The following is a 15,114-nucleotide window of genomic DNA, read 5'->3' as shown; positions in this document are numbered from 1 at the left end:
AATTTGACATCTCTATATTCTATTGTGCGTTTACTACCGAAAGTCCAGTTTCCGTCATAGGGAAACTTTTAAATAAAAATATACTTGTTGATATACAAATTTATTAACTATGTTATAAACATCCAAAAATAAATGCAAGTGGTAATCTCCAGTGAAGAGTTAAATATAAAGGTCAGATTCTTAAGAAAGATCCAGAGTGAAATTATGCTTGCTTAATTTAAAATTCACCAATATATTTATAACTCATTAAGCATGAAATATCCTAATTAAGGCTGTGAATGTGAACAGTGAAGATAAATATTTAAGGTATTATGATCACAGGATTATTATGAGAGGGCTTATTTCCTTTCGTGTGCAGATATTTGATGTAAACCACATAGATATTCAAAATCTCTATATGTTAACACATGTGTATTTCAATAATGTGCTTATTAGGTACCAGAAGTTTAAAAATATAACACTGTCTAATGAAATGAAAGTGCAGTCACTTTCTTTCAAAACCTAACTGTAATAGTTTTATAATGAAAAAGAAAACTGCTTTTGTCAATAACTAAATCACCCCCAGAAGCCAAGCTCCAGCAATTATAATCAACTATAAGAAAGAGCAGGTGAATACTTCCTCAGGAATAAGTAACATTAGAATTTTAAATTTCTTACATGAAGATTAAAAATGTTCACTGTGCTCACCATTTAACAATAGCAGCTAGAGAAAGGCAAGTAATTATAAAAACCTGAAAAATGTGGCTATATAAAATGTTAATGTCAGGAAAAAATTAATTGGCATTTATCTACATCAATCAATAATTCTGAAATCCACTTATTTATATTCCTAACTAAAATCATCCAAGCTGTCTGTTACCAAGTCTCATATGTGCAAAGGCTAATATGAATATTTTTAACACTCTTATTATTTAAAATATAACATTATTTTAAATTACAAAATTAACTTTGAGAAGGTTTCTGTAATCATGCCTTTCAAGCAGGGTTGAAATGGTAAAGGTGAAATCTCTACAAAAGTTTTACATACTGGATGAGTGTGTACCTAGACAAACATGCTTCCATATTTCAAACACAAAACTACACAACTTGTTTAATTTTCTTATCTACTTCACAACAGACCCATCTTAGAGTGCTTTTTGCAAGGCATTGTGCTAGGCACTAAACGCATCTTCTCTCTCATATTTCCAGTGACTCTGGACATGGGTACTGTGAGCAATATGGAGGCATTGGGATATATCGTATGTAGAGTGTGGAATGCCTAGGTTAGCTTTAGGGCACCATTATTATTAAGTAATGTTAGACATACAATTATGCCTTTCTAACTTCAGTGTTCTAGTATCATGGGGATTTTATGAGGATTAGATAAAATAATATACATATTATTTTAAGCCTTCAAAATATTTATTATTATTACCAGTAGTAGTAGTATTTATTGTTAATTAAATTTTACACAGTGGAAACTGAGACTGAGGGAGAACAGGGACAAACAATTCTGTTAAGTGATAAATCTTAGCCTAATACAGACCACTCCCTCAGTCCTACCCTAGGCCAAGTTCTTCCTTTGTATTTGCTAAATCTGGATTATTGGATAAATAATTTTCACTAATCAAAGAGGAAAATGGAAGGTTATATAGAAGAGACAGTGATGTCTAGTTATAAAGAAAAAACAAAACTTATTTGCAACTCGATCATTAAAAACAAACAAACAATTATAACATCTGAGCCAATGTAGAAGTAGTGTATTTATGTGCAGAATCCCAATCTCTTCCAGAAGTTTCTCTCATCCAAAACATAGTATAAGAAGACATAATACATAAGAGGCACCTATGAGAGAGCACTGGCTATGGGTGTGTGTGGAACTAGTGAAAGCGTGTCATGTCTTCTACAAGGAAGGATTTGTTGATATTTTTAAGAATCTGTTTCTGAGAGGTTAAATAGCCATACATAGTTTAGCTACATGACCATGTCAGAGTAGTGAGTGAAAAATGTATCTAATAATGTTGGAAAATGTTCATTTAATTCTTGCATTTTTCTATTACCAATTAAATGTTCATTTAATTCTTGCATTTTTCTATCACCAATTATCTTCCCAACCAGTTACCCTGGTTGGGAAGATAATTGGTGAAAAAAAAAGGGGGGGTACATTCTAGTGCCAATAACAGCATCCCTTTTTAATACCCATCCAAAATACCAGTCATGATTCACATTTAACTATCTATTAAGAATTTCCCAACCTTGCTACCCGCAACAATGCTTCATACATCCTACATACTAACTGAAATAAATGATTCATTATTTTCTTTATGTGCCATGGTTTTATGCCTTTTCAAAGAATTTCTTTTGTCTCAATATTCTGCTCTCTCATACCCACTTAATCCAAATCCAATCTGTCTTTGAAGATCTTGTTTTAAGGTAATATTCTATAGTAAATTATAATCGATTCTCTAATTTGAGAAATCATCTGAATCCTCATAATGGTTTTAACTCATTCTCTTCTGGGGCTTATATTACTATCTATATATATATACAAATTTACTGACGTTTATGTAGTTTATCATTTCATCTTTGCAACCTCTTCTGCTTTGTATATATGATGTTTAAAAAATTTAACTATCTTAAAAGAGTTAGTTTTATATACTTAGTATCTTGGAAATGACAAAAGTCTTCAGATTGCTTATAACCCAGAACAGTGAAAGATGAGAAATGCTATGGCAGTAAAGATGCTGACTGAGGGCAAAGACACAGTGTGAATGTGGGGAATTCATTCTAATGAAGGGAAATATAATATGGATATATGGAATGTGTGTTTTTATCTGTGACAAAAATTTAGTGTTGAGAGTTTTTTTTTTTTTCTTAATAGCAATTTTATTCTGTTATGGCTAATGTAAAATATGAGACAACTTATTGTCAGTCTATTTGGATAGCTTGTTTCTCTTTCCAATTGTACTATTTTTGTTTTTATTTTTTGCTGTTTAATACTTATCAGCACCTAAAATAATGTTTCAGTTGTTTTTGATGTATGTTCCAACCTGTAGAGTCTAAAATATAAACTCCATAAACAAAGAAATCCTGTTGGTTTTATTTCTAAACTAGTCCTTGGTTTCTAAATTAGTATTATACTTTGCCCATGAGCCCCCCAAATGTTTATTAGTAGTAATAGTAGTATTCATTGTTAATCCAATTTTATTCAGGAGAAACTAAGACAGTTTCTAAATTATTCCTCAGTTTCTAAATTAGTATTGGCACACGGGAGGTGTTCAATATAAACTTAAATCAAACAATGGGTTTTGGGGCTTGAGTTTAAACGAACAGTAGAATGGCCTCCTCAGAAATATCATCTCCAGTGATATGAGAGCTATATAAATATCTTTTGATTCTGTGTGTGACTTCAAAGTTCTCAATCTACTCTTAAATGCATAGTAAGTGCTCAACACAGCTTTGTGACTAAATGTATAATGAATATTAATAGACAGTCATCATCAGAGAGAACAATTTATGCAGGCATTTAAGAAACAATGGTATTAAGGCAACTAAATAGATGATTGAGTAGCTAATTCTGCTCAGTGTCAATAATTGTGAAAATTTATTGTACTGATGAATTCATTATTTACAGAATAATGAAGTTTACCTACCTAACAGGCTGTCATCATTGCAGGTGCCGTTAATCAAATATTTTCCTTCTGGGCACACACAGGTGGCTCCAGAAGGATTCAACAAACAGAGGAATTCACATGTTAAATCCAAGCATGGATTGGGCACTGATTAAAACAAACAAAAGAAAACAAAGAAATGAATAACTACAAATACAATAGGTTTCAAAAACATAAAAGTCAATAAGGTGAAATGATGTATTAGCAATGCTGAAAAAAAAATCACATCAAATTTCTACTGGGAATATCTCATTTCGATGTTACCATTCTCCTTTATAGGTGAAGAGAAATTATTACCTAACATCATCATTAGTAGAAAATTTATCCTGATTTATACTTCCCATAAGAGAGAAGAAATTATTCATATTTTGTCATTCTTCCCTGTGACTAATTGCTTTTGGCAAAAGAGTTGGTCTGAGATATCAAAGTGTAGATTTAAATTCCATATGTATTTTTCTGTTCAAAACACAAACAAAATACATATTTTTCCCCCCCTTAAAAGCCATGTTTAGCATGGTTAGCATGGTTTCCTTTCCATTAGGTAGAAGATTGTGTGCATTGGTAAATGTGTGCCACATTTTTTTGGTCCAAATTTCTATCCAATCAGCATCCTTTGCAGTCATAGCTGCTCCATAGATCTTAAAGAATCTATTAGAATGAAACAGAAATGGCACCAAGGTAGTAAAATGACTATAATGACTATAAAAGTGGCTTTTATTCTGTTAGAACCACTCCTCGAATGCCTATTATATTCAGGGTAGAGTTTTATTTATTTATTTTTTTATGAAGGTGACAATATTTGACTATTAATATGAATCAAGTAGACATAGAAGATGAGAGGGAGTGTCCTCATATTAATTTTGGAACCATATATGTCAGATGACTGGTAAAGGGCAGCAAAACTTTGGATAAAATTTCAAAAAGTTTTTAGGGTGCTATATGTTGTTTTAATCTGTTTCCAACACTGATTTGTATAAATAGCAATTGTTATCTTTCCAAATCATTTGTACCAAGTGAGATTAAATCTCTTTCTATTTGTCATAAAGAATAATTATTACAAATAAATCTTAAACAGTTTCTTGAAGGATGAACTCATACATAAAGACAGATCATGAGAATTTCAGCCACATTTTTTACTTTGTTCTTCAATATTTTTGACAGTCGTGTTTGAAATATATCTTTCAAGACATTGCATTACTTATTTATCAATTCTCTTCTAGAAGGAAAATAACAATTAAAATCATAAATAATTAGAGAAACTACAACTCTTGAGAAGAGTTCTCAGATATTTTTAAAGATGAAATATTGATGATATAATTGTTACTTGCTCATCATTAAGAAAAGTTAGAATGGCTAATGATGAATTTCCTTACTTATCTATAGACTCAGAAGGTTTTATTAAGAATCTTAGAAAAACAGAATTTTTAATTAACAAAGTCAATTCTAATTCTAAGAAACACAGAAAATGCTGAAATTTTCATAGTTGTTTTAACAGAAATGGAAATTTTTGCATTATTTATATCTTGACTTTAGTAATTTAAAAAGTATGGTGATACCAAAATTAAAGTTACTTAAATTACTGGGGTTAAAACATTAAACTGTTAAGACAGATAAAAATACTTTCTTTTGAGAGTCATAAGGAAGAAAATTCATTAATATAAACAACTGTATAAAATAGTTTACTTACAGTCTAGTTGTTTATAGCGATGAGATATCAAAACACCTTTTGATTTATCAACGTCTAAAGCTAGGTACTCTACTGAACGTTGGCCAAATTTTTGAACTCGGAATACACCTGTTTTAGGTCCTGCTCCATATATATAATCTTCAAAGACATCAATTCTATGTGGATGTAACAAGCCTAGAATTTTTAAAAAGGTGGAGTTATAAAAGTTTCAATGTAAATACTAGACTTAAGGAAACTAAGTTTAGCCAAGAACATATAGAAAATATTTTGAAAAAATTCTTTAAAAAAACTCACAATTAGAATACTTTTAACATTATCTGTAAAGTTATTAGAATTAATTTATTTGCAGTTGGAATATATGAGATACTAAACATGTCACTCAGAACATAAAAAACATTTTCATCATCACTTTAATCATCTTTATCACCACAGAGCATTTCTTGGGGGTCTTATTACATGCAGAATAATCTTCTCTACTGTACAATTTGCTGACAAAAGAAAAGCCTACAGGCCAACCTTAGTCACTGCACCACAAACAGTTCACAAAATTCTCAAATTGTTTTCTAGATCAAATTAATGATCAAATTAGGTTCTCTGAATGACAAATTTATCAAGTAATCGTTAGTTGATTTTCAAAAGTACAATTAAAAAAATGAAATTATTATTGTGTTTTAAAAATGGAGTAAAAAAACTGGCAAATGGTAATCAAACATATGTCTAGTTTGGCTAAACATAATAGAGACCATCATTTTTCACATTTTAAGAAATAACTATTATTTTAAGAAATTTTACAAAAATAATAATCTAACTTTTGATACTGAAATTTAAAGCAAGTAAAATGACATTTTAATTTTAATTATTATCTAGAGGCTGTTAAACATAAAATGTCTTTTAAACATATATTTTTCTTCAGTGTTTCTTGAAATAGCAAAATGTACACTTAAGCTGAAACAGCTTAACTTTCTTGTAATCAATTACAAAAATGTGGAATTTTTTCCATCCGAGGTCATCATTTATAAAACATATACTTTAGGCAAAGGCGTAATGAAAGTTTTGATTTATTTTTTTCAATGTCTCTATTGTAGTTAGAACAAAAAAAAGAAGAAGCAAAACTATAGTCATTAAATATAATATGTAAATATAAAAAGTTTGAGTACATATTATGAACAAGTAGTGGTAAATAAGAGAAGGGGTTGTGGTAGAAAAAAGGAAAGAAAAACAGAAGGGAAATAAATTAAATTCAGCAAAAAGAAGGAAGATTGCCAGGCAAGAAACATGGAAGGTACAGAAGGAAGCCAGAAAGTGAGAGTGTGAACAATAGGAAGTAGACACAGAGGTATAAAAAAGGTCCACGAAAGAAGAGCACGGGTAGATTCTGCAGTCACTGGTAGCAGAGGTAAATCGTCATCTTTATATATACTACTTTCACTTATCAATGACCCATAATAATAATTAATATTATATCATGTTTTACTATATACAGTAACTCATTTTATGGTTGTTATCTCTGCAATTTGAAATAAAAACTAGTCTTCACAGAAGCTAATTTTGACTACTCGAAGTGCTCCACTCAGAATGCAATATCCAAGAAGACAACAGACAGAATATTTTCTCAATCTGGGCAGTGATGGACCATGTTTGTCTTAGAGTCAAGAAGTTCTTCTGGCCTGGCCTCTTCATTATTCTAGTAGGAATAAAAATTGCAATCTACAGTAAGAGCTACAAGTTAAAGGAGAAAGAATTTGAGGAAATCCAGAGTATAAAGCTTTCATATTTATATTTACATACCACTATTTAATACTCCCAATAATAATTAAAAGCAACAATAAAAGCACTTCACAGACCTTGTCTGCTGCTGACAGAGATTACTGAATCAGAGCCATCATACAGAACACTACCAATAAGGGAGAGCTCAAGGTCAGCCCAGTATATCCGTTCACTAAAATGATCCACAGCCAGACCTGCAAAATCAACACACACAAACAAATAACAGAAATAAATTAGATATTATTTAAAATTATGTTTTTGGTTTTTAATGTATAATTATGATAGATGTTTTTCTTCAAGCACCACAGAAATTACATAGTCTACATCATTGTACAGTACAAATTAGAAAAAATGAAATAATTAAATCTTTATCTGAAATATATGTGTATAGATTACATAGAATTTCTTTAATAAGGTGTAGCAAATATCTTACATCACATAGAAATAGCTACCCTAAATATCCTTCCTTTCCACACTTACTGATTTCTTAATTATGACTATTTTCTAAAAGACTTTTTGCATGATATTTTCATTTTTTTCTTTATAGTAAACACATAATTAATCATTTCAACAACTTATCCAACCTTTATTTAAAATAATTCACTATAATTAGATAATTTCGAATCTTCATTTCTTTGTAAATACAAGAATCATGAACTTAATCATAAGATATTTTCATCTATTTGGAGTTGGCCTACAGTATTGTGAGATACTTGTTGTGCAGGCCAAAGTTTAACTTGATTAAAGAGTGATGCTACTTGTAGAGACAAATGAATAATAAATTCATTAAGGTACTAGTATTTAAATTTTTCTCCCTATATTTTTACTTTAATCATTAATTTGCTCTGCGATTGCTTATCTTCATTTTTATCATCAGTATCTGCTAGTGAATAATAATAAATTATAATAATATGTGGTAAAAATGTTTTTTATTTATTCAATTTTTAATTTGGGGGGTTTATAAAGTGATTGGAGTCCAGCCAGTATATTTTTGCAAAAATATTATCAACACATAGAATATCGTAAGGAAGGTTCCTTCAGTATAAAAAAGTAACATCTATGACATATGGATTCTATAGTAAATCTTCACTGCTATAGATATTTAACTTTTGTCACATGGCTAGTCTTTAGATATGATGTAGTGTACACTTTGGCAGTACAATGCAAGTAAAATACTTTTGGCATCTGAATGTTAAGGAGCTCTTCCAATCAGACATTCAATAAACAATGGAGGTACACCTAAATGGCAAGACAACTAAATAAAAGATAGTTTTCAGTTTGTACTAATTATATTCCTATATAGATGGATCAAAATTTAAAAATTAGAATTAAAAAAAAAATCATAGAGAACATCGTTTGGGAATAATTCTTCAATTAAGTAGGGAGATCTAGCCCAAATGTAATCAAACTAAATATAAATATTGTTTCTAAAGTATGAAATAAGTATGTAGTATGCCCAATCAGCCTCTGAGAAATTACTTCACAATTAAAACAAGTGGCCCATGTTCTACTATTTCTGCTTGCTGATTAATTTGCTATTTGGAATCATGTTGGGAGCTATATTTTTGCTTCTTCACATGTAATTATGAGTAACATGAACCATTTCATGGTTCAGTTTCCTGCTGCCACCATTTTATTTCAAAACAGTTGTCTAAAAAGGGTTAAAAACATTTTTCTTTCTTTTCTACCTATATAATACAATAAAGAAGATTAAAAAAAAAGAGCTGTGCCAAATAACTGATCTTTAGATTTGAAAATATTGTTTTCTAATTACAGAAAAGAAGAAAACAATCGTGTGTAATCCAACTTAATTACCAATATGATTTCTTCAGATTCAGCAACAGTGAAAAGTTCTCAAAAATGTCATGCACTGCATTATTAATCTAGTCTGGTCTAAGACATACCCATCTTTACCAGCTCTGGCCACATACTATACTATTAAATGGAATTACATCTTGATAAAAATTATATAGCAACACTCTTAGAAGAGTGGGATTTATATTCCAAAAATCCACAAATCAATGATTTTGATTTTTTCTTAAGCCCTTTAATAAAAGATATAGTTTTTTAAATTAAAAAGCTAATAAAGGAATCAACTAACTTTTCTCATTATAGAGATGAGAGTCAAGTTTATATGAAAAAACAAGTCTATTTCTATTTTTAAAATATCATATCTTTTTTGTCTTAAATGAAGAACCAATAATAAAATGGGGGGAGGAATCAATTTCCAAGGAAGTCATTCTTATATGAACTGAAGATGATGAATATTTATAACTGAGTCAGTATAAGAACAGAAAGTTAAAAAAAAAATCCCACACTATTTCTAATAAAGCATAATGGAATCACAATTTGGAGGGCTTGTAAAAAATAAAGACACAGGCTCACTAAGATTTAGGAATGCATGATAATGATCTTAATTATGTAGCAATTTTCTTAACATGTCCCATGATACCAATACTACTTTTACATTTTAGGGATTTTTGAATTTTACTTTTGTTGAATTCTGAAACTTTCCAAGATCCTCTCACTAGTTCTCCTATTTCTACTATGGTCAAAAAACAAACAAAACAAAACAAAACAAAATCTTATGAGAAATTGCCATAGTACCAATGTACTCTTTAACAGACAAGATGTCAAAAGAGCAATAAATTAAAATTAATGTTTCAAAAATGGAGAAAAAATTACTTACATTCTGTATTAAAGGAAAGCCAAGATTTGTAAGGTAGTAATAATTACCAAGTGTGTGCTACCATATACTTGATTTAAAAAGTAATGAGGGGTCCAGAAAACTAAAGATATTTACTATTATATCAAATTTAATTTCAAAAATTGTTAAAGTATTTTCTTTTTGTGATAGGCTACCTACTTAGAATCTTAAACTCCAAACTGTATTAAAGCCTTTTTCTGAATAATATATGACTGTTTCAGGGTCAGTGTGTACTTTTTTATTCTCTCAGAAATTACCACAATTTGGGAGAAGCTGCAGACAACATTAATAAGGTTCTGGAGATCAAATAATATGGTATTTAAATCTAACTCATGTAATCCTATATACCTTCCTACTAGAGGGAAAACTGGAAAGTGTTCTTATCTGACTTTGCCTTTATTAACCCAATATTTATTCATAAGGCACCATATACTGCCAAGTACCGGGCATGGAGCATAGAATAAAACAGATTACATTCCTGCTCTAATGGAGCAAGCTAATCAGCCAACAAACAGACAGACAATTGATTGAATCAGAAGATAGATTATGCTTCTTGTGTTTAAGATAATACCTAATAAAAGAAAAAAAAAAGTGTGTCATTTGTTAAAAGAGGCCTTAAAACCATACCATGGCTGAAAGTGTTAAAAATTGTAGGTATTCATTTCTTTATTCATTCAACACATAATTATTTTAAGCACACTTATTACAGGTAAAATAAATGTTATTAATACATTTTACAGATAAGAAAATTGATCCTCTAAAGTTTATGAAGGTTGCTCAATTTTAACTCAAGCCTATTTAAATGGAAGGCTTACGTTCTTTTATACTAATCCATAGTTCTTCTGTGTAAGGCACTATGCTATTCCCGATAGATTATACCATTTTCCTTTTAAAACCCTTTCTCAACTATGATGACAGTGAATTTTGTTTCTTGGCTTCTATTGCACAAACACCTTTGTAGTCTTCATTTTTTTTTTTTTTTTACTTTTAAATATAAGCATCTCACAAAATTCTAACCTAAGAAGCCTCTTTGTTTTCCACTTCCTTGTCCATCTTAACAATTTCAATAATTTTAAATATCAGCTTCCTGTTACTAATTCTCCAAACTAAATTTCTACTTCTGCTTCGAGCTCCAGGACTAAAAATTTCAATTATCTGTAAGCTATCTCCATCTGATTGACTTGGCTTGCGTTGCAACCACACCTGCAACATTTGCCTGTGTCTGAGTGACAGCATCACACAACCTGTGCTCAAGTAGTACATTCTCAAAAATTCTACTCTAATGATTTAAAAATGTCACAATGAAAATTACTTGCCCCAATTCCTGACCTTCTTTACTGCTCTATTTTTACTCTTTTCTCCATAGAACTAAACATCTCATAATCTACTTTATCATTTACTTTTTAAATATTATATTTTTACCATCCCCATCTCAGTCTTCTGCTCTCCGCTAGAATGTAATCACTAGGAAAACAAGGAATTATAACTGTGTGTTCACTCCAATATTACTACTGCCTAGCATCATGCCTGACATATATCGGGCACACAATAAAAATTAGTTGAATGAGTGAACAAATGGCTTCTAAGAGTCTACTCCTGTCAGTGGGGCAAAAGTTCTCAGAGTAATGTTACTGCGAAGAAAACTCATGTATATCCACTACAAATAGAGTAAAGAACCTCATATCAATTACCTTATTGACATGTCCCTGACCAGATGCTGTAACCTGCCTAACATGAGTCAATGGCACTTTCCATAGTCTTTAATACCCTGCATGGGCCGGCCCCTATGTTTCTCTAAGCCTTCTCACTCCACTTTCCAATTTCTTTACTACGCTCTTCAACTTTCCTTCAATTCCATTTCCTACCTCAGAGCCTTCTGACCTGTTCTTTACTTTGCATTGCAATATCATTCTCCATCCCATTCCTTCACATTATTTAGCAATTATTCTTAACAATCAACTTTATTCAAAAAGCCTTTACTCTCCACTGTAATCAGAATGACACTTCTGCAGCACTCCACTCTTCTCTACCAGAGCTATTTGCACAAATGCGCATATGTGTGTGTACATACACACACATGCACATACATTTCTGTTTTTGTTTTTACAGTCCCTGTTAGACTATAATGTCCAAGAGTGTAGGGATTCATATTTCCGATGACAAATAAGGCCTGGCATATAGTGAGCAACAATAGTTTTTGAATGAAAAAAAGGATGAATGAAGAAAGAAAACAAGAAGACACTTGTATGACTGACTTTAATTTATTCACTATTCCTCTTAGAGATATTTCCTATCTCTTTATTCTCACATGCGTTCCATAAATTTTTCGACTCTAACTTTGCTTTGCTTCTCTCATTCCTTCTCTCCTTTTTATCTGACTGTTATTATTATAATTATGCGATTCTCAGCTATCATTCAGAACATACAATAGACTGTTAACTGGTCCTTTAGTCTCTGTATCTATTCATTCCCTTGGCACAGTGCTTCTGCCACAACATGCTAGAAGACCTACATTATTCACATCACTCTTTGAATCAAAATTGTACAGTGGTTCATTATTGACTAAAAAATCACATCTAAACATCTTGGCATTTAAAGTCCTCTAATCTCAGCTCATGTTATATTACCTACTCTGTTTTATTTTAAGTTATATTTTAAGTTATTTATTATTATCCTTTGATTTGTTACAGCAATATTTTAAGTTATTTATTATTATCCTTTGATTTGTTAATGAAAACATCAAACTTTGAAGATATAAGTTCATTCCTGATATCTCACAGCTAATGTGATCCCCTGGGGTTAAAAACAAACAAACAAACAAACAAGAATCCTTGTCTCAAGCTTCCTTCGAAGTTCCCTCCTGCAGGCAATTCTATAAACTGCTGCCGAGTCATTCTTTAAAATGAAAATGTTACACATATTATGCTCATGTAAAATGTTAATATCAGAGAATTTTTTTAATTTTGCAACTTTTCTATGTCTAAAATTAGTTAAAGATAAAAAGCTAAGAGAAAGAAGTTCAAAGTTCTTTAAATGATAAAAATAGACTTTGGGCAGCTATTACCACTCTCCTCTTTCCAATGTCTCCCCTTGAAGCTAGAATAAAATCTAGTGCTTATCAGTATGTCCCATGTCCTAGATGATCTGCACTGACCACCTTGCCACCTCATCTCTATAATTATCTTGTTTCTCATATGCGTGTAGGCATACAAAATTCTTGCTATTTTTGACATATACTAAGCTCATTTCTAACTCAGAACTTGCTGATCTCTCTGCTTGGAAAACTTTTTCCTCACATATTCATATGATTTGCTATCGCTTTTTTTTTTGTTTGTTATCTTTTTCGAATATCACCTTTCTAGATGTGTCTTCTCTGGTAATAATTACAGAAATAGTACTCCTCCATAACTGCCCATCACTTAGTATGCTTTTTTCTATACAGCACTTATAACTATTTGACACATAATATATATTCTATTCTCGACAGAAAGCTAAGTGTCATGGAAGTTGGACTCTTTTCACAGGGTAGAACTTATTTTGTCAGTATATGGAAAAATTTCTGGCACTAGGTGGGTGTTCAATTAGTATTTGTTAAATCACTGAATGGAGACACACTAAATTCCAAACACAGTTCCTTCCCATAAAGAGTAAAAACAGTCTCGTTAGAGAAAAATTCACAAGACACATTAAAAGTTAATAAGTGCCAAATATAAATTTTTAACTACAAAAGATATTACAAAGCATAATTGTTAAATAATATGTGCTTTAGAAAATGTGTTCTATCATTTTGATAGGGATGTAGTAGGTAGGGGTGAACAGCACAAAATCTGAGGCTCCAGTAGTCCGAAAATGTTTTATTGAGGAGGAAAAGAGGAAATGCTAAAATTAGAGCTTAAAAGATGGATAAGATACAGCTATGTATACAAAAGTTGGAAGGATATTCTAGATGGGAGCCTGGGATGAAAATGAAATGAGAAAAAGAATAGGAGACAGGAAAAAAGCCTGAACTTCTAACACTCCAAAGAATTTGGAATGATAGTTTAGATGGCACGGCTGGTAGGGAGATTAAAGCCAGATTGAAAAGAGCTGAGAATAAAAAGATGAGAAATCACTGAACCTGTATTTTACAAAAATTATTTGTTTCTCAGCTTTTTGTCCATTTAGTTTCTCATCCTCTAATAATATTACCATCTATCTCAAAATTATTAACATATATCTGTAAAAATACCCTAATACATTGCTATAAACTGTCAAAATTTCATGCATGTGAAATCCTAATAATGGCCTTAAAACTTAGGCAATTTTCAAATAATATGCCTATAATATTACTGGCAATATAATAAAGACCTGATTTTCAAGTTGGAAAAATACGACATGAAATGTTATTGACTTTCATAAAGTAATACTATAAATTATTTTATCTGCTTGTAAAAATGATTATATTGTCAATGAAACTAGAAAGAATTGTAACACTAATGTTTATAGCATATTGCTACACATTTTAGACTGTGTCAGGAAAACACAGTACCTGTGGGTCTCCGTAAATTCTTTTGAACTAAAATCCTTCTCAGAGTACCATCCATGGCTGCTTCTTCTATGTGTGAGTGGTCCCCAACAACAGTCCAATACATCATCCTGAAGAGATATGCAAGTTGATTAGCCTGAAGATGGTGTTGTTATAACCCAGCTCTGCTCCAAAACACAGTCTCTTCAGACCATGTATCAGAATCACCCCAGAGTCCACGAAAAAGGAAATTCCTGGACCAAATTCTAAACCTACAGAATGGGAACCTCTAATAGAGGTACCCAGGAATCAACATTTTAAACAATCTTATCTATGCAATAAAATTTGAGAGTCACCGTTTAATAGGATGCACAACATTTTATTTCAAAAATTTTATTAACATTTTAGAAAGAAAAGTATTTCTAACACTTGAAAGTATCTTCTTGTTGGGACATAATACTAATTATATTATAGAATACTCATTTTATTTTATTATGGACACCACATCAATATATTCTTTCTTATTTTGATAAAGTAACTATTTTCTCAGGCAGAAATCATTCTCTATTTGGAAAACACCATACTGCATAATTCCCGTAAATAAATAACAGTTGCTTCTTTTAGCTCAGGATTCAATGATCCACTTTGTGGGTGACTAGGAGTTTTATTTAACATTTCCCTACATCCTTTTTTGGTCATTGCTTATAAATGAAAAAGGTAAAAGAGTAAAGAGATAAAAAATTCAAGAAAAATAAATGGTTGTGTTAAATTGTTTAAATTTGATCATAGATATATCTAC

At 30.8% G+C, this 15,114-nt stretch overlaps 1 protein-coding gene across 1 annotated transcript in view; it reads right to left on the bottom strand.

Moving 5' to 3' along the window:
- Positions 1-15,114, bottom strand: part of LRP1B (LDL receptor related protein 1B) — a 1,708,438-nt gene that overhangs the window by 83,091 nt on the left and 1,610,233 nt on the right. The window contains exons 79-82 of the mRNA XM_011354519.1: positions 14,340-14,446; positions 7,182-7,298; positions 5,338-5,511; positions 3,633-3,758 (exon numbers count right to left, since the gene is read on the bottom strand). Of these exons, the coding sequence (XP_011352821.1) occupies positions 3,633-3,758; positions 5,338-5,511; positions 7,182-7,298; positions 14,340-14,446 (524 nt within the window). The remainder of the gene's footprint in view (positions 1-3,632; positions 3,759-5,337; positions 5,512-7,181; positions 7,299-14,339; positions 14,447-15,114) is intronic.

This window comes from Pteropus vampyrus, unplaced genomic scaffold, assembly GCF_000151845.1.
Source record: "Pteropus vampyrus isolate Shadow unplaced genomic scaffold, Pvam_2.0 Scaffold17, whole genome shotgun sequence".
Lineage (NCBI taxonomy): Eukaryota > Metazoa > Chordata > Mammalia > Chiroptera > Pteropodidae > Pteropus > Pteropus vampyrus.
The sequence above is the reverse complement of the archived record's forward strand: the minus strand, read 5'-3'. Positions and strand labels throughout refer to the sequence as shown.